At 49.4% G+C, this 18,375-nt stretch overlaps 2 protein-coding genes across 5 annotated transcripts in view; both read right to left on the minus strand.

Moving 5' to 3' along the window:
* Klk11 (kallikrein related peptidase 11) overlaps positions 1 to 4,086 on the minus strand; it is a 20,709-nt gene extending 16,623 nt beyond the window's left edge. For 2 of the 3 annotated variants that reach the window (XM_050121466.1, XM_050121464.1), the window contains exon 1: positions 1,192 to 2,362. In XM_050121466.1, coding sequence (XP_049977423.1) covers positions 1,192 to 1,243 — 52 coding nt within the window. In that variant the 5' untranslated portion in view covers positions 1,244 to 2,362. Of the gene's footprint in view, positions 1 to 1,191; positions 2,363 to 4,040 lie in introns of those variants that run through there. The other variant, XM_050121469.1, reaches the window with a different exon arrangement.
* Klk12 (kallikrein related peptidase 12) lies at positions 2,503 to 7,360 on the minus strand. 2 transcript variants are annotated; one of them, XM_050121473.1, is made up of 6 exons: positions 7,009 to 7,360; positions 6,836 to 6,891; positions 6,291 to 6,450; positions 5,003 to 5,259; positions 4,121 to 4,215; positions 2,503 to 2,818 (listed from the first exon to the last, which is right to left on the minus strand). In XM_050121473.1, the coding sequence occupies exons 2-6, from the start codon at positions 6,870 to 6,872 to the stop codon at positions 2,663 to 2,665; spliced, it is 705 nt and encodes a 234-aa protein (XP_049977430.1). In that variant the 5' UTR covers positions 6,873 to 6,891; positions 7,009 to 7,360; the 3' UTR covers positions 2,503 to 2,662. The 2 variants fall into 2 exon arrangements, with proteins under 2 accessions (XP_049977430.1, XP_049977429.1); XM_050121472.1 differs by having other exon boundaries at positions 4,082 to 4,215.
* Between the last annotated feature and the right edge of the window lie 11,015 nt (positions 7,361 to 18,375).

An 18,375-nucleotide genomic window follows, 5' to 3' on the forward strand; every position in this document is an offset into this window, starting at 1 on the left:
TTTTGGTAATCCCAACAGCAGTGCTAGGGGCCTGTGGGGTCTTTCTGCTACTGGTGAAGTCCCTCTCTCCACCTTGCCGAACCCCTGTGAAGGACAGCTGGACAGGGCTGGGTGGAGTTGGCTAAGTGACAGCCAGTGCCTATGGCTGCCCTGGCTGGCGGGGGTGGGAGAGAAGGGCAGGACTCGGCCACCTAAATTGGGGACAGAGGTCATGGAGTTTGGGGGCAGCAGTTTGATGGTGAGAGATACAGAGAGATGCAGAGAGTGGTCTCATCCTCCAAGGACAGACCAGAGGTGGAAATGCATGCTGGGACAGAAGAGGCCTAGCTTCTAGGATGGCAGTCTCTTGGAATGGGTTGGGCAGGGGGTGGGGGGAACCGTCCCTTCCCTCCTGACTCACTCATGGGCTCTGGAGATAGGGCTCTAAAGAGGCCAGAGGTGGCAGCTGCAGCAGTTTGGGTCTGAGCAGCAGGCAGACAGGCAGGCAGGCAGGGGGTTGGCCCTAGGCAGGCCCAGGATGACTGGGCTCCTAGCCCTGCTTTATCGCCCTGGGGAAGGTGTGTGTGTGTGTGTGTGTGTGTCCTCCCAAGGCAGCCTTGGGGTCTGGGAGACAGGATATGACCTCTCCAAGCCCATCTCTCCGCAGTGGCCACGTCTCCTTTCCAGCAATTCCCAAGTCTCAGAACCTCCCTGCCCCCTCTCCTTTCCTATAAAACTGTGTATGATTTTGGTCTCTCTGCCACTAGGTTTTCGCCCCTGCATGTCTTTGGATCCTTGTCTCCTCTTGTCTCAGCTCTTTGTCCTGTCCCATCCCTCTCTAGATCTCTGTCTGCCTGTCTCTGTGTCCTCTCCGAGGCCTCCATTTCTGCCTCTCCTCCTGCGGGCCTCTCCTTTCTCACAGCCTGGGCCCAGTGGGGTCCTTGGCCTCCCTTGGGCCCTCCCTTGTCCTTTCCAAAGAGAGAAGGGGGGAATCTGGGGCGTCACAGAGTTGGGGCTGCTTGCCAGGTGAAGGAGCAGGACAGATGGTGGGGGAGGCAGGTCAGGGCCTGTGACAGCCATGGCTCAAGAAGGGAGGAAGAAACCTCAGCACGTGTGCCAGCCCCCCCCCCCGGGCTCCTGTGTGGGCCTCCATTCCCTACTGACCCTTCCCTCCTCTCCCCAGCCTCCACTGCCCAGGCTTCCAGCACTTACTGGGTACTGTAGAAAATCTCCAGTCACTCGTCAGCCTCCTGGGCCTCCTCATCGGATAGCCCCAGGTTTGAAGCCTCGCTTCTCCCAGCTTATGTTTTCATTCAGATCTTTCTTTCCCGGGCCTTCCTCTCCTCTCTCCCCTAACCAGATGTGGGGCAAGGCGGAGTAGGCCCAGGTTCTGCCGGCAGCCAACCACCGTGGCCTCAAACCCTACGGGCTCTGCCTCTTCCTACCCAGGTGACGTTGACGGGCGGCCCCACCCAGGGAAGTTCAGCTCCCTAATCTGTGGCATAGGGGTGCCGGCCCTGCCTTGGGGTGGAGTGGGGGATCAAATGCCAAGAGGATGCTGGGAAAGGCCACCCCTGTGCTTTTCGATCAGCACAGCAGCTCCCCTCTTTGGCATTTTTGAGCAAGGCCTTCGTTTCTGCCTCCTGAAGAGAATGTGGAGACAGCACCTATGGGCGGGCACAGCCTTGTGCTGCTTCAGCTGGGGTGTCTTGTCCCCAGAGCCAGCCTGGACCATCATCTCTGACATAGTGAGGCCGCCTGGACCATCATCTCTGACATAGTGAGGCAGCCTGGACCATCATCTCTGACATAGTGAGGCAGCCTGGACCATCTCTGACATAGTGAGCCAGACTGGCATTCCGTTCTCGATGTGCAGTCAGGCTAACATGCCACCCCCACGCTGGTCATTTATATCCAGTTCATTAGAAAGCTAGAAGTTGGGGCTAGAGAAATGGTTCCATGGTTAAGAGCACTGGCTACTCTTCCTAAAGGATCTTGATTCGATTCCCAGCAACCACACAGTGACTCACAGCTGTGTGTAACTTCAGTTCCGGGGGATCCAATGTCTTCTGGCTTCAGTGGGCACCAGGCATACAGACGGTGCACAGACATACATGCAGAAAAATACCCGTAACCGTAAGATAAAGAAGATAATAATTTAAAAATTAAGACCAAAAGCTTTGATTTTTGAAACAGATTCTCACTATGTAGCTCTGTCTGGCCTAGAGCTCACTCTGTAAACCATGCTGGCCTCAAACTCAGAAAGCTGCCTGCCAAGGGCGGGGACTAAAGACTCCACCACCAGGCCTGGCCTGTTTGCTTTTGAGACAGGGTCTCATGAAAACCAGAATGGCCTCAAACTTACTGTGTATTCCAGGATGACCTTGAACTTATCTTCTTCATCTCTTTCTCCTGAGAGTCAAGAGTACAGACCTCTGCAACCAAGCCCAGCAAAAGCTCCCACCCTTCCTGGTTTCCTCCAGGCTTAAATGGTACATTAAACAGACAGGTGTAGCCCCTTCCCTCGATTGCATAATGTTTATTCCAGGGTTCCACAGCCTTTGCTCCACCATCGGGCTCTCAGAAGGCTCTCTACACCAACGAGGGTGGGACTTGGAGTGGTGAGAGGGAAGACACGGGTGTCAGAGTGTCAGAGGCCCCTGGGCAGAACCACATGGTTCTGTTAATTGTTCTTCATGACCTTTCTGATCCAGGGCACGTATTTGCAGACCTTGGTATAGACCCCTGGAATGCCTTTTTGTCCACAAGGCCCAACAGATCCCCAGGAAACCAGACCTTGAAGAACCCCTCTACACACCAGGGGGCCTCCAGAGTCACCCTAGAAGACAGAAGCGAGACAGCTACGTCAAGAAGAGGCTCCAAGCCACGTCCTGGGAGAAGGGAGCACGCATAGTTCACAGGAAGAACACTGTAACAGCTAGCCAAATAGAAAGGAAGATGCCACCTCACTGGGGCCAATAGGCCCAACCCCAGAAAAGGGGGGCGGCCTAGAGTTTGAGAATAGAGTGCTCCAAGGGGGTGGTTGGTCTCTGGGCGCTATGATACAGTGGCCTCCTCTGAGGTGCCCTGAGGGTGGTTGGTCTCTGGGCACTATGATACAGTGGCCTCCTCTGAGGTGCCCTGAGGGTGGTTGGCTCTGGGCACTGTGATACAGTGCCCTCCTCTGAGGTGCTCAAGACCAAGGATGTCGTGTCGCGCCACACACTGGCACAGCTGGTTTTGTGACCTTCTTTTCCCAACCCCCCTCTCTTTAAACATGGGGTAACCCCAGCTGCTTGATGGTGTGGAGAAAGCCTTGAGGTGCCAGCAAAGGGGCCCTGACAGACCCCATCCTGGCTAGTTCTCTGCTCGCCACAGCCTGACTGTTTTGCCCTCCTTCTTTACAGCCTCCTGCTCCTCCATTCTGGGATCCTCCCTCCTATCCCCTGTCTCTTCCTCTTTTAGGCTGTCTCCTCTCCTTTTTAGTCCCATCTCTTCCATAGCCCGTGTCTGGGACTTTGCCTACTTTTCCACACTTCTGTAGAGTGAAGTTAGAATCCAGCTGCTGTTCAAGCCTCCTCTTTCCCTCTCACAGACAACAACAGGCATTCTACAAAGACACTGTCTTCTAGGCCCTGGCTAGCAGAGTTCCAGGTCCCAGGATCCCTCACCTGGAAGTCCAAGTGAGTATTGGTGGCCATACACGCGTCCGCTGCCCTGCCCTCCCCTGCCTCCTGCCTGGGTACCAGAGAGCCTGGCTGTAGGGGCTTACTGTGAAACCTTTCCCACTCTCAAAAAAAGATAAAAACAAAACAAAAAAAAAAAACCAAAAAAAAACAAACACCCTCTTCGTTTGCCATGTGGACTCTGGTTCCTCCTCAGAGTCCCATCATGCTCTCTGTCTCCAGTGCTCAGAGCCCCTGCCATGTTGTTGTCTCTCTGTCTGTTTATGGCATTAAGAACTCTACTAAAAACTCCGTACTCTGCCTCCAGTCTGCCTCAGTGTCCCTCTTGAGCCACCCCCCAAACCGTTCACCTTCCTTCCTTTCTCCATCACCTACTTTCTGTCCCCAGTGGTCAACATCACCCTGAGTTGGTTCACCTGGCAGGCGTCCTTCCCGGCTTCGCCACCTGCACATACCATATTCTCTGTCACTCTTCCAGGGAACACGGCTTGGCATGTGGCATTGGAGACAATGGAGAGGTCGAGGCATTGGAGCCGGTCTGGGAACGGGTCTGGGGATAGAGATGGGTGATGTAGACCCTCTGAGATCCCTACCTTGAGGCTGCATTCTTCCCAAGGACATTTGATCCAAACTATGCCTCCACCCAACCTCACTACCATCCTAAACATTCTCAGTTTCATGAAAGAGAACTGTGGTGACCCTATCCCCAGGCCAGAGGCCTGGTCCTTTGACCTCATCACTTCTTGATCCCAATCTCACTTCATATCTTCCACCTCCTGAACACATTAACCTCTGACCCCAGTTCCACAGCTTCCAAATTTTTGCTTACTTCATCTCAACAAAAAAAGTCTTCTGATTTCAGGACATTTGACCCCAGATTCCTATGACCCTATGACTCCCTAATGTGACAAGAGAAAGATTCCGATCAGACTGTGATTCAGCGACCTCAGCTTCCCATCCCTGGTAGAGACAGAACCTAGGTCCTCTGGGTTCCACCACTGAGTCACATCTACAGACACTGTTATCTTAATTTGAGACAGGCTCCTGTTCTGTAAAAGAGGCTGGCCTTGAACTTTTTCCCCTCTTACTGTAGCCTCCAGAGGACCTGGGATTAGAGGACTAGCAGGTACCAGCTCTGTTATGACCTCTGACACCCAAGCCCATGGGTCAGATCTCCTGATAACCCCTGGCAATTACTCTGACCTCTGACCCCTGGCTTCTGACTCCCACCTACCTTGACCCTTGCCCCTGGTGTTTAACCCCATCGCCATGCTCTGAAGTGAACGACTTGACTTCTTACCCTATACTTCTTATCCCCAACCTCAGGACCCTCTTACCCCACGGCTTGTTTGTGATACCCCATCCTGAAATATGACACTTGGTCCCCATAGGTGCACAGGAAGTGGGCAGGGCCAGGGGCCGGACAGCATGGGTCAGGCGGACAGGTCTGCCCAGTCGCAGGAGTCGAAGATCATGCTCGTGGTTCTGATGGACACCCTTGTAGCCGGGGTGTGTCATGGAGAAGGTGGTGAGCCTCAGCTGCTCTGTCCAGTCCAGTCTGGTGAGGCTGTGCTCCCCAAGGCGCACCAAGTACCTGAGGGTGCAGTTGGTCAGTGGGTGGCAGATAGGCCACCCCTTACCTGTCTCTGTCTGTATCTTTCTCTCGCCATAGGTTTCTGTACCCCATCATCTATGCATGTTGGGTTAGTCTTCTACTTCATGGTCTCTCTCCACTGCTCTTTCACAGCTGGGGTCATGGGGCAGCTGCCATATTTGTCCCCATAGCCCATTCCAGCAATGTTACCAGGGCTGCTGACTGAGCAAGGGGTACACCTGTCCTGCATGGAGCCTCTTGGTCCCTTGACACCCGGCTCCTCTTTCACAGCAAAGTCTAGACCCAGAAAATGGATCATCTGGGATCTGTGGAGATGGCTCAGGGTGCTGTTTAGTGTCTCTGTCAGAGTGGTGGAATAATGGACCCAAAGGAATGGGGATGTCCCCTTAGGAATCTCATGCTGGGGAAAGGTGCCAACCAGAGGGCGACTTGTCTCCCGATTTCACGCTTGTCAGACACCTGACGATTGAGGCCCGGACAGCCATGGGTCAATGGCGGCCAGCACAGCTTGGACGGCTTAGATTGCATATCGCTAGCCCCTATCAGCACTCGAATCTCACGTCAGGAGCCTGAGATGGACTGGAGGGGTCACTGACCTATTTGCCTCTTCCTGATAGGGCCACAATGAATAAATCTCTTTTCTATTGTTAATTTGTCTGTTTTAATTGGCTTCTCACGTAAGGGTGGCTGAACTTGGCTTCTTGGGGTACAGTTTGTGACTCAAGTTTAGTGACACCCTGAGTCTAACTGGGGTCAGGAGATGCCCGAGGCTGTATGGGAAAGGAGGAGGAAATGGGAGAGGAACAGAGGCACCATCCCAGGTCCTCCATGCCCAGCACACCTCATCCCACCTGGCAGCTCCAGGCCCACTTCAGGAAGTTCTTCTGCACCTCTAACCCAAAGCTGACTGACTCCTCCTAGCCTGTGACACCTGACACCATCAAGGGAGACCTACTCTCCCTCTGGTACCCTGCTTTGCTCTCCCTGAGCTCCCCCAAGGGGAGGCTTACTTGCCACTGCAGTGAGCAGCTGTAAGGACCCACTTGCGATCCACAAGGACGCCACCACAGCGCAGGTATTTGCCATGGAACAGCCCCACCTGCCAAGGCTGTGAGTTCTTCACACACTCAGCACCATTAAAGATCTTCACGCTGTCAGCCTGACTGAGACCTGAGGTCAGGGGTAGGCCAGAGAAATGGGGTTAGACATGAAGATTGTGGGTGGGAGGAGGAGAGGAGACAGCCGCTGAGTGTGTGTGAGGCTGCATGCCTGTCACCTCAGCTCTCTGGAGGCTGAGGCCAGTGTGTGTGTGTGGGGTCTGTCACAGGCTTCAGAAAAACAAAAAAAAAACAAGAAGATGGGAGATGAAGAAGAGAGAGCTGGTCAGTGCCACAGACCCACCCATGCAGCGAGACACCGAAGCAGGCTTGGCTTCTTCCCCCATCCTCAGTACCAGGTTTGGGGTGGGGGATGCATAGGATTTTACCATGAGGGAAGGAACGGCCACGGCTCTTTCCCCGCCACTCCCCACCCCGCCCTGGCTCAGAAAACTCACCCACAATACACAGGAACAAGAAGATGCTGAGCCTCATGGTGGGCTGCGTCCAAGGTCTGCCAAGAAAGGTGGGGTATCTGAACTCACCCCGTCCGTGCTCCCACCTCTGCCCCCTCTTCTGCCCCCTTTCCCCCAGGCCACTCCCTCACTGCCTTCATCTGATCCCTCCTCACCTGTTTGCCAGTCTCTCTGTCTCCTCTGCTGTCTCCCTGTTCACCTGCCTGCCTGCCCTTCCATCTGCCGGTCAGCTCTCCTAGTGTCCACCTGTCGCGCATGATGCCCCACCTGATACCTCAGCCTCAGCTCCTCCAATTTCCGTGTGGTGTGGGGTGGAAGAGGATGAGGAAGATGTGGCAGGGCAGGGCATGGTTCTGATCCAGCAGAAACTCTCTTCAGGTAATGACACTTAATTGAGCTTCACCGCTCCATGAAGACCCAGCCCCAGCCCCCACCCCCACTCTTCAACCGGCCCAGGGGATGGGCCCAGGGGACGATGACTCAAGGTGTCTGTGGGACTGAATTCTAATCCGCACTCCAGGGAAGAATGAGCCTTAAGGGCGGGGCCCTAGAACACCTTGAGCTGGGAAGGGCAGAGGAAAGAGGTTGGGGACAGGGGAGTGGCCTGAGGGCTCAGTGGGAACTGAAAGCAGAGAGAGAGAGAGAGAGAGAGAGAGAGAGAGAGAGAGAGAGAGAGAGAGAGAGAGAGAGAGAGGAAGAAGGAGGAGGAGGAGGAAGAGGAGGAGGAGGAGGAGGAGAAGGAGAAAGAGAGGGCAGGGACCAGCAGAAACTGCCCAGCCTGGTGGTCAGGGATGTACAATGTAGGCTCCTGACCTGGGCTTTTCAGGAATTGAATTCTAACTGAATTCCCCTTTAAAGTTGGTTTTTCTTGTTTAAATTATTTTATGTGTATGGGTGTTTAGCCTGCATGCATGTCTGTGATCTCCTGTGTGCCTGGTACCAGTGGGGGCCAGAAGAGGATGATAAATCCCCTGGAAATGACCGTGAGGTGCCACATGGGTGCTGGAAATTACACCCGAGTCCTCTGAAAACAACTAATGCTCTTAACCCCTGAGTCACCTCTCCAGTCCCCCGAATTTCTTTTTGATCTCATTGTTGTATTTGTTTTAGTTTTGAGACAGGGTTTTGCTAGCCCTAGCTAGCTCTGGTAGTTGCTGCGTAGTCCAGACTGGCTTCAAATTCAGGCAACCCTCCTGCCTCAGCCTCCTGAGTGCTGGGATCACTTTTACCTTCTGTCCTCCTGGTTGAATCAATGAAAAATTTTTCTGACAGCAAAAATTCCTTTTTAATTTAAAACAGATTTCTTTTCCTTTTTACTTAAGTGTATTCGTGTGTGTTTCAGAGTCCACAGAAATCAGAAGAGAGTATCGGATCACTGGGAGCTTAAATGTAAGCAATGGGAGTCACTCCACATCGCTGCTGGGAATCAAGCTGGGGTTTTCTGCAAGAACAGCAAGTGCTCTTAGTAGCTGAGCAGTCTCTCCAACGCCAAGGAAAATCCTTTTAAAACAAAGATTAGCGTTGTTGGGGGCATTCACCAGAGAAGATGGCTTGTACATGGGTGTAAGCCAATAGAAAGTCTTTATTAGCTGGCCAACAACTACACTGGGTGTCCGGGATCCCAGTGTAGTCACGAACCTTTCTCAGGGTGAGATTTTAAGCACAAAAACCATGTCCTGGGTCAACACACTTCAGTTAACGAGAACGGTTAGCCAGAAGCAGAACTAGAGAAGCCAAAAAGCAAAGTCAATACGTTTAGAGACTTCCCCAGAACTATAGATTTTGATAGACTAGACCTTTGTTTTAGGTTTTTCAGGTGGTGGTGTCTACATGCTGGGTTTCACAGCACCTCCATCATGGAGTCAGTTCCATTCCCTTCTGGTCTTAGTGGATGAGTCAAATCTTGGACTCATCCTGCCCTGAAGAGGTGTGGTTGGTCTTAGGAGCACTACTTTTACTGAACTGATACATAATTCAACATACAGTTTAAAATTCAGGAACATACCCTTAATCCAATCAGAATGAATTAAAGGCACAGTCAGGGCTGATAGCCAGGAGAACCAAAAGAAAAGAGATTTGTATTAATTATAGGATCTCTCTCTCTCTCTCTCTCTCTCTCTCTCTCTCTCTCTCTCTCTCCTAATCATTGCAAGATTTTTAATTACTCCTGATCAGTTAGCATATAAACAAAAGCTTTTTCCCCAAAGGCAGATTATTTTGTGAGAAGTCCGTCTTTTCAATTTTGTAGAATCATTCCTGCAGGGGAATCTAACTGCTGTTTTAATACCTCTAGGTCCTGACCAACCTGCCTACTTAGTTTGGAAAGCATCAGGAAATGCACATTTAGTCAAACCATGAGTGCATGCCCACCAAGCGGTCTAAGGTGCTCGGTGAAATCGCTGTTGTCCAGATGAATTAACCCATAAGTCAGAATAGCAGGTGTCAGAATGAGAGGACGTGCCTATGCTAAAGTTTGGATATAAAATAATCTCATCCCCATATTCGTCCTCGATCACTAAATTGGGCTGCCCCCATTACAGTGAGTTTTGTCAGTCAATGGGCTGACAGTCTGGTTAGTTCCTATCTGTATGTAGTATAGTGGCTGGGTGACTAAGCATAACCAGCACGTGGCCAATCTCTGCCTGGGAATGGTTAGCTCTATCCCCAGGGTCCCTTCCTGTGGCATAGAGTCTGATTCCCTAAGTTTCCCCAGTTTCCCAAAGCTAGACTATTTTTTAAGGAATTTCCGGATTTAACTGTATGCTATTTTAAGTTTAAGCTACTGGCTTACATTTTCCTACTGTGCATTTCTGGGGGTGGGGGGCAGGGCACTTTCTTTCTATACACTCATCCATGTGTTTTAGGAAGCCTCTCTTTTATCACCACAATTTTTGCAATGGAAATTCTCTTATTTTTGACAACTAGAGTGCCTGGCTGCAGGACATGCATATGTAAACTCTGTATTCTTATCTCAAAAGATAAACTCCCACACCTTTCCTTTTTTTAAAATAGAACCCAGCATTTAAAGTATACACCAGTAAGTAAAAGTCAAGATAAAATATGGGTTACTGGTCTGTAGCCACATTAGCTAATATGTTCCCTGTATCTGTCTTTCTCAGTTTCCAGTCCAGGCCTGAGGGCTGGGGGGTGGGCTCAAGATTCTGCATTCACACCAATAGTGTAAAAAAAAAAGACTCAGGGGGAGGTAGAGGGTTAGGGAATAGAATGGCCCAGGGCCCAATGAAACCTTAATTTCATTGGGTCTACAGTTCAAAGACAATCTATTTGGCAGCAGTATCTGTGGCTTCCATTTTCTTGACCTAGGTGAGGTGGATCCATGGCGGAATGGCAGCCACCTTTCTGCCACAGGAGTGGAGAGAATGACCTTGTGAAGTCCCTCCAGATGAGCTTCAGTGCCCACTTGGCCACTTGCTTGACCCAGAACTCGAACAAGGGGAACCTGGTGGTGGACTCAGAGGTCAGCCGGCCTCTTGGACATTCCACTGAACAGTCTGCATGGAGAACTGGAGGGCCTATAATGACTGGGAAAGGAATGCTTAGAGAAGTCTAAGCTGCTGGTCTCTGAGCCTGGGGAGCAGTGGGGGAGGTCTTCCAAACATAATTGCTTAGCCATGTAAATCCCTCCCCCTTTGCAGCAAAGGAAGGAGGTCTATCTTTCCTTTGCTGGACTCTAAGGAGAGTTTTGTTGGAGTTTCTTTTAACGTCCTGTTTATTCTTTTTACCTGGCCAGAACTCTGGGGTCTATATGCACAATGAAGTTTTCAATCTACATCTAAAGCTTGAGAGGTTTTGGTTGTAAAAGCTAGGCCACTGTTGGATCTCATTGCTAGGAGAAGGCCAAATCAGGCAACAAGTTCCTGGAGGAGCTATTTAGCTACTATTTGACTAGTTCGTCTGTTCAAATGCTTCTGCCCACCCTGAAAAGCAATCTATAAGAACTAGCATAAGAACTAGCAAGTACTTTTATCCTCTCCCAACAGGTTGGATATTGGTTAAGCCAGTTTCCCAGAGTTTGACAGGGTCTTGGTCACTCATTTGGACCCCTCCTTAGGTAAGGGCTCTCTGTTTTGGATTCACTTGAGCACAAACCTGGCATCTGGCTGCAACATCCTACACTATGTTGTTCAGTCAATATATAACACACCTTGATCTGAGCAATTCAGAAAGTTGTATGGACCCCAGATGAGCAGCCTGGGGAAGGTCAGTTACCAGAGTCCTGCCAGCTGTTTCTGGGAGAATTATCTTTCCCTCTGGGGTCCTCCATCAGCCTGTGGGGTTGAGCTGTCCATTTCTTCTTTACCATGAGTCTCAGGCAGCACTGGGTTGTGGTGTATCATCAGAACATCAATAGGCCCCACTGGTCTTAGAGCCATATGTTGACCAGTCAGGTCATCAGCCTGGCAGTGGAGGACAGCAATTTGTAGGAGAAGCCAAATAGCCTCAATGAAGCCAAGACTTTTTACAAGTCCCCTGGGAGCAGCAGTGAGAAGCCCTCTTCATGCCTATCATCCATGGACATGCATGGTAGTAAAAGCATACTCACTGTATGTATCTATGGCGGTGGACTTCCCTTTCCCCATCTGAGAGCCTGAGTCAGACCAATCAGCTCTGCTCTCTGGGCTGATGAGGTACCTGGCTTGGACCCAAATTGTTTTGGATAAAGTAACTGCTGCTGTTCCCATGTACCTGTCTTCCTTTTTATTGTCTCATGACAGTCATGGGTGAGTACTTGTGGGTCATCAGCAGGCAAGAATGCAGCAGGATTGACGACAGCGGGTTTCTCAAACTGGTCTCGAGGCTAGAATAGGGCCTGGTACTGACACACATAGGTGTTAGCCAGCCAGCACTTGTGTTCCTGAAGGAGAGCCCTAACCTTATTGTGGGGTGCTGAGAGTATAGGAGCTTGACCCAGAGTTTCTTTCTTTCTTTCTTTCTTTCTTTCTTTCTTTCTTTCTTTCTTTCTTTCTTTCTTTCTTCCTTCCTTCCTTCCTTCCTTCCTTCCTTCCTTCCTTCCTTCCTTCCTTCCTTCCTTTCTTTCTTTCTTTCTTTCTTTCNCCTTCCTTCCTTCCTTCCTTCCTTCCTTCCTTCCTTTCTTTCTTTCTTTCTTTCTTTCTTTCTTTCTTTCTTTCTTTCTTTCTTTCTTTCTTCTTCATTAAACTAGCAGTAACCCCCATAGCTCTAAGATGGGTGGGCCATCCTACTGCTACAGGGTCCAAGTGTTTGGACAGGTATGTCTCAGGGCATTTCCACAGCCCCAAAGTTTGTATTAAAATTCATTTCATCTTTTGTTTCATGGAAAAACAGATGAAAAAATTGAGATATCTGGAAGTTTTAGGGCTGAGCCTGAAGTCAGAGGTGTTTTTTTTTTTAAAGACCCAAGTGCCTTTTGTTGGGTGTCAGTCCAGGTTTGGGACTTAGTGCCCCTCCTCGCTTTGTGCTGGTGTGTGGTGTTCTTGATATTTCCACAAAGTCTGGAGTCCAGGGGCAGCAATGCCCACTGTACCCTGGAACTCTGGAACCTGTCTCTTACTCTTTGGAGGGGGCTTTGAAGGATAGCAGCAACCCCACTGTGAGGCAGGCTCCTTTTGTCTCCCCTCAGCTTGTAAGCAACATAGGTAGCTTTTACAAAACTGGACTTTCTTAGCCACCATTCTGTAGCCCAGGGTCTGTAACTCTTGCAGTGGTCTCTCAGTGGTCAATGGCCCTTTTATAACCCCAGAAAACCTCTGATGGACGGACATGAAGCCTGTATACTAAGGCTAAAGACATTATCTTTAAATCCTGGGGCCACCTGATCCATGTAATTGCCCACTGTAGCCCCCCAACTGCCCACTGTAGCCCCCCAACTGCCCACTGTAGCCCCCCAGCTGCGTGTGTCCATCTAAAAGCAAAGATGGTTGAGCCACCTCTGCCATTGGGAGACTAAAAATGCATCTTTCAGATCCAAGGCAGTGTACATCCGTTTTTCTGGAAGAGTCAGACCCATGAGAATGAGTTCCCAAGCATCTTCATGGGCAGGAGAGGTGTCCAGGGTGACTGGCATGGCCAGGATGCCCGTCTCTCCAAACCGGCAATTTCCCCTGTTATTTCCAGGGTCACTGGGTGTTGTTTAATCTGGAGAGAGGTAGCGGGACTGGTTAGTTGAACGATTATAGGAACTTGGTGTTGGGACACTTCTGGGATTAGTTTCTTCTGACAAAGGGTAAGACACTACAATTCTGTAGGGTAAGTCTAACTGCATCTCATCATCAGAGAAGGTGAGGGTGGTTTTCAGTTTATGTTAAGAAATCTCATCCCAATCCATTCTCTGTGGTTAAACACCCGCTGAACCACTTCCAGCAACTGGGACCTATTTATACCTTTAAAATTTTCTAATTTTTTTCTAATATCTGGGGCTGACTGGGTACCAAAGGGAATCAAGCAAACATTGTTAGAGTCTTCTTGGTCAGTGTTGGAGAGAAGATAGAGTCTGTCTGTCCAGGCTGCATGGTCTGGCAGGGATTTCCCATTCCAAGCCTAAGGGCAGGTTTTCTACTTTTTTTTTTTTTTTTTTTTTAGAGAATGATGGGTTTTGAGTTTTTTTTTTTTTTTTAAATTATATGGACCATTGGTTTTTTTAAAAAAGGGAGGGGGTGAATTGGTTCAAAAAAAAGAAAGGAGTGGAACTTTCTTTCTTTCTTTGGTCTCAGCCCAGGGGAACTTCTCCTTTTCTGTGGCGGCTGCTTAGAGTAGGCATGGGGTAGACCAGAGGGGTGTTCACCTGGGAAACCATTTCCTGTCCTTGTCCTCATTTGGCTCAGATGCCAGGGGCCCTGGGTGAGAGGCCTGACTCCTCCCCAGCTCCACACAGGGACCTTGAGCAGGAACTGTGCCACCGTGGGGTGGGCTTTGAGGTGTTGCATATGCCCAAACCATGCCCAGTGTGGCGAGTCTTTCTCTGTTCCACCTGCTAACTCCCAGATCATGACATGGAGACTTTTTATTAATTACAAAAGCTTGGTTGATAGCTTAGGCTTGTCCCACAAGCTCTTACAACTTAAATTAACCCTTTCTATTCATCTACATGTTGCCACATGACTCGTGCGTGGCATTTAGCGGTTCTTCTGCATGTCTTGCCCCTTCTTTGTCCGGCTGGCAACCCCTTCTTCCAAGTCTTCTCTCTGCCCCCCAAATTCTGCATAGCTATTGGCTGTTTAGCTTTTTATTAAGCCAATCACAGTGGCATATCTTTACACAGTGTAAAGGAATAGTCCACAATAGCCTAGTGCCTCAGTACACTTCCTATTGCCTTCTGATCAAGATGAAGCCAGCACCATGTCTGCCTGTGCACTGCCATGCTCCCCGCCATGATGGTAATGGACTGAACCTCTGAACTGTACACTGCCATCTCAATTAAATGTTTTCCTTTCTAGAGTTGCCATGGTCATGGTCTCTCTTCACAGCAATGGAAACCCTAAGACACAGGGAAACGAAACTGACAGAAACACATAAAAAGATACAGAGACACGCAGCAAAGACAACCAGGGATGCCCACTACACATTTCTGTACCTGAGCTGACAGGGATCCAGTGACATCTCAGACGTATCCTGGACACTGGATCAGCAGCCGAATCCCAGACTTACACTTCCACAGGTGACAGGCCACATGACTTTCTAATGTGTTTCCTTTTGGGGAGGAGGTGTGAGAACACTTTAAAGCATCAGACAGCCATTGATCAAAGGGAGCCTTGCAAACCTGGAACAGGTCAGGTTGTGCACCTCCCAGCGGTCCCCTGACCACTGTGTTCTCCCTCACCCCAAGGGGCTTTGAGAGGACTCGAGGTCTGGTCTCTGGGATCCTAGGGAGGCCTATAAAAATGTTGTGGGTATTGACCAGAGAAAACTGGTTGGACATGGGTTTAAGACAGTAGAAGATCTTTATTAGTCAGAGGACAACTACAGCGGGTGTTCAGGTTCCAGTGTAGCCCCAAGTCCTTCTCAGGGTGACTTTTTAAGCACAAAAGCCATGTTCTGGATTGACATACTTCAGTTAACAAGAACAATTAGCCAGAAACGTAACTACAGATGCCAAACGGCAAGGTTAGTACAAAGGAATAGGCTTTGTTTTAGGTTTTGGAGGTGATGCTGTCTACATGTTGAGTTTCATAGCCTGAACAGCACTTCCATCATGGAGTCAGTTGTGTTAAGGTCTCGGGGCTACTAAGGTCTGGGACCCTATTATAGTTCAATGCCTCTGTATGCAAAGTGTTCTGGAAATAAATGTGTAATCTGAAAATCATTTGTGGGTTCTGGACATGTTTAGCCAATTTTTTTATTGGAATAAATGTGTCCATGGGGCAAAAGCTGGTTCTGGTGTTCCACGGAGGTACGGTATGTGGAAGAGGTGGGGGCAGGAGGATCTTGAGTTTGAGGCTTGCAGTGGTTCAGAGGATAAGAGCAGCAGTTGCTCTTCCAGAGGACTTGGCTTCAGATCCCCAAACTCACATCATGGCTCACAATGATCTGTAATTCCAGTCCAAGGAGATATGACACCCTCTTCTGATACCTGTTGGCATTGCATGAACATAGTACACAGACATACACACAGGCAGACACCTATATACACAAAATAATAAAAATGTTTTTAAAGAAGAAGGACAAATAGCCAGGCATGGTGGACACACCTTAAATCCCAGCACTCAGAAGGCAGAGGCAGGGGGATCTCTGAGTTCAAGGTCACCTGGCCTACAGAGTGATTTCTAGGACAGCCAGGGCTACACAGAGAAACCCTGTCTCTACCCTCTGCCCCCCAAAGTGGCAAAAATATAACATGGAAAGAGTGCCTCCATGGTTCATATTTTTCGCTCTGCCTCTTTCCTTGGGTGTGGGACTTTTGTCTGTCTTCAGAACAATAAAACCTCCTGGTTTGATCAGTTCTAAGAAGTTAAGTAGTAACCCAGTCCCTCCTCTCCTGAGGATTTTTGAGGAAGCAGGTTTAAACAAAATTCTCTCTCTCTCTCTCTCTCTCTCTCTCTCTCTCTCTCTCTCTGTTTTTGTTTTTTGTTGTTTTCTTTTTTGGAAACAGGGTTTCTCTGTAGCTTTGGAGCCTGTCCTGGAACTAGCTCTGTAGAATATGCTAGCCTAGAACTCACAGAGATCTGCCTGCCTCTGCCTCCAAACTGTCCAGCCCAAAATTCACTCTTGACTTCAGGCAGAAGCTGACAACAGATGGTGTGTCCTGCCGAGACCTCTAACTGATAACAGACGGTGTGTACTGTCGAGTCCTCTAACTGATAGTAGATGGTGTGTACTGCCGAGACCTCTAACTGATGATAACAGACGGTGTGCACTGCCGAGACCTCTATCTTTCCAAGACTAGCTGGGAATATGCACAACGGTGAGACATTTGTGACTTTAAAATAATGGTCATAGAGCAGCAAGGTGGCTCATGAAGTAAAAGGCACTCGCTGACAAGTCTAAGGACCTAAGTTCAATTCCTAGGCCCAACATGTGGGGTTGAACCAGGTGACCCCAGAGCCTTTGCTCCCATTCCCTATCCAGATAGATGAATAGACAAAGGACTGGAACTGGGCACATGGCTCACCAGAGCCTATAGGGTCTCTGTCTATCTCCCCTACCCGCGCCCCAAGCTCAACTTGCTTATGTAATAACGCCCCTCATACCATCAAGAACACAGAAAACAAGGGAGCCAGCATCAGATGGGGTGACGTGCTGCTTGTAGCCCATTGTCATGGTTGCTGGGGAAACTGAGGAAGGAAGATTGTAAATTAAAGGCTAATCTGACCTACAGAGTGAGCTCAAGGCCAGCCTGGACAACTTAGTGAGAGCCTGTCTCAAAATGAAGAGTGGAAAGTGGGCTGGGCATGTACTCAGTGGTAGTGTTTGCTTAGCATGCCCTGGACTGTAGGTTCAAACCCTAGTCAGGGAGGGTGGGTGCTCGTAGTAGAAGGAGCAGCGGGCTGCTTCCCGCCGCCTGGCTCCCAGCTAGCTTTACCTGAGATAATTACATGGAAACTGTATTCTTTTAAACACTGCCTGGCCCATTAATTCCAGCCTCTTATTGGCTAACTCTCACATCTCAATTAACCCATTTCTAATAATCTGTATAGCACCACAAGGTGGTAGCTTACCAGAAAAGATCTTAACCTGCATCCATCTTGGAGAGGAGAGGCATGACGACTGCTTCACCACCTTCTTCCTCCCAGAATTCTGTTCTGTTTACTCCACCTACCTAATTTTCTGTTCTATCAAAGGTCAAGCAGTTTCTTTATTAATTAACCAATGAAAGCAACAGATAGATACAAGACCCACCTCCATCAGGTGCTTAGCTTAGCAGAGATATTACCAAAATGGACCTTATTGGGTTCTTTATGATATTTTTAGTTGTTTTTGAGACAGAGTCACATGTAGCCCAGGCTTGCCATGAGTCCCTTACGTAGCCAAGGATGACAACTGAACCTCTTCTTTTCTTTTCTAAGACAGGGTCTCATATTGCCAGTGGTAACCTTGAATTTGCTAGCCCCAGAGGACATCTTTGAGCTCCTGATCCTCTTGCTTCCACCTTCTGAGGACTGGAGCCATGGTGTGAGCTATATCCTGGTTTGGGACTGGTGACTGAACCAAGCCCTCTTCCAACTCCGTCACATGGTCACACCCTCAGCCCCCAACATCTTTAAAGCAGTCGCAGGTTGACTGGCAGCTGGATCACTCAGACTGCCTACAGTCAGGTTGACTGGCAGTTGGATCACTCAGACTGCCCAGCTGGGCCCACACTCCCCGGGACGTCCTCAGAGGCCAACAGGAATCTCTCCACTGTGGTGAAGGCCTACACCCACAGAGTCCCAGGGAGGAGATGCCACCGCTGCTGTTCAATTGGCTGAATCTAAGGGGAACCAGGGCGCCTCTTCTGGTGGCTAGTATCCTCTGCCAATTTGACTAGGTTTCTTTTTTTTTTTGTGGGTTTTTTTTTTTTTGCATGTACATTGGTGTTTTGCCTGCGTGTATGCCTATGTTAGAGTGTCAGGTCCCCTGTAAATATAATTACAGACAGTTGTGAGCCACCCTGCGGGTGCTAGGAATTGAACCTGGGTCTTGTGGAAGAGCACTCAATGCTTTGTGACTGCTGAGCCATCCCTCCGGCCTCCTCTGTCAGTTTGATGGTGTATCCGTGAAGGCATTTCTTTTTTCTCTGTCTGTTAAAGAAAAGTACTGTGTGGGGCTGGAGAGAAGGCTCAGGGATTAAGAGCCCTGGCTGACTGTCTACTTTTCCTGAGGATTTAAGTTTAACTCCCAGTCCAGCCTGATGGCTGTAGTTTCAGGGAATCTCTGCAGGCCCTACATGCATGTAGTGCCCACACAACAAAATAAAAGTGAAATTATTTTTAAAAGTAAAAGAGAAAGTCACTCTTTAAAAAAATAAAAAGTAATTCCTTGATTATTTTTTGAGAATTTTATACAATGCACCTTGATTATATTCAACCCCTCGGGCTCCTCCCAGATCC

Source organism: Alexandromys fortis, unplaced genomic scaffold (genome assembly GCF_014885135.2).
Source record: "Alexandromys fortis isolate MF-2015 unplaced genomic scaffold, M_Fortis_MF-2015_v1.1 scaffold_161, whole genome shotgun sequence".
Lineage (NCBI taxonomy): Eukaryota > Metazoa > Chordata > Mammalia > Rodentia > Cricetidae > Alexandromys > Alexandromys fortis.

Coding starts and splice junctions, on each gene's coding strand:
- Klk12 (XM_050121472.1), bottom strand. CDS start 6,872: ATGAGGCTCAGCATCTTCTTGTTCCTGTGTATTGTGG. Junction 6,451..6,835: donor CTTGTTCCTGTGTATTGTGG/GTGAGTTTTCTG, acceptor CCCTGACCTCAG/GTCTCAGTCAGGCTGACAGC. Junction 4,216..5,002: donor TATCACAAACAAGCCGTGGG/GTAAGAGGGTCC, acceptor CTCTATCCCCAG/ACCCGTTCCCAGACCGGCTC.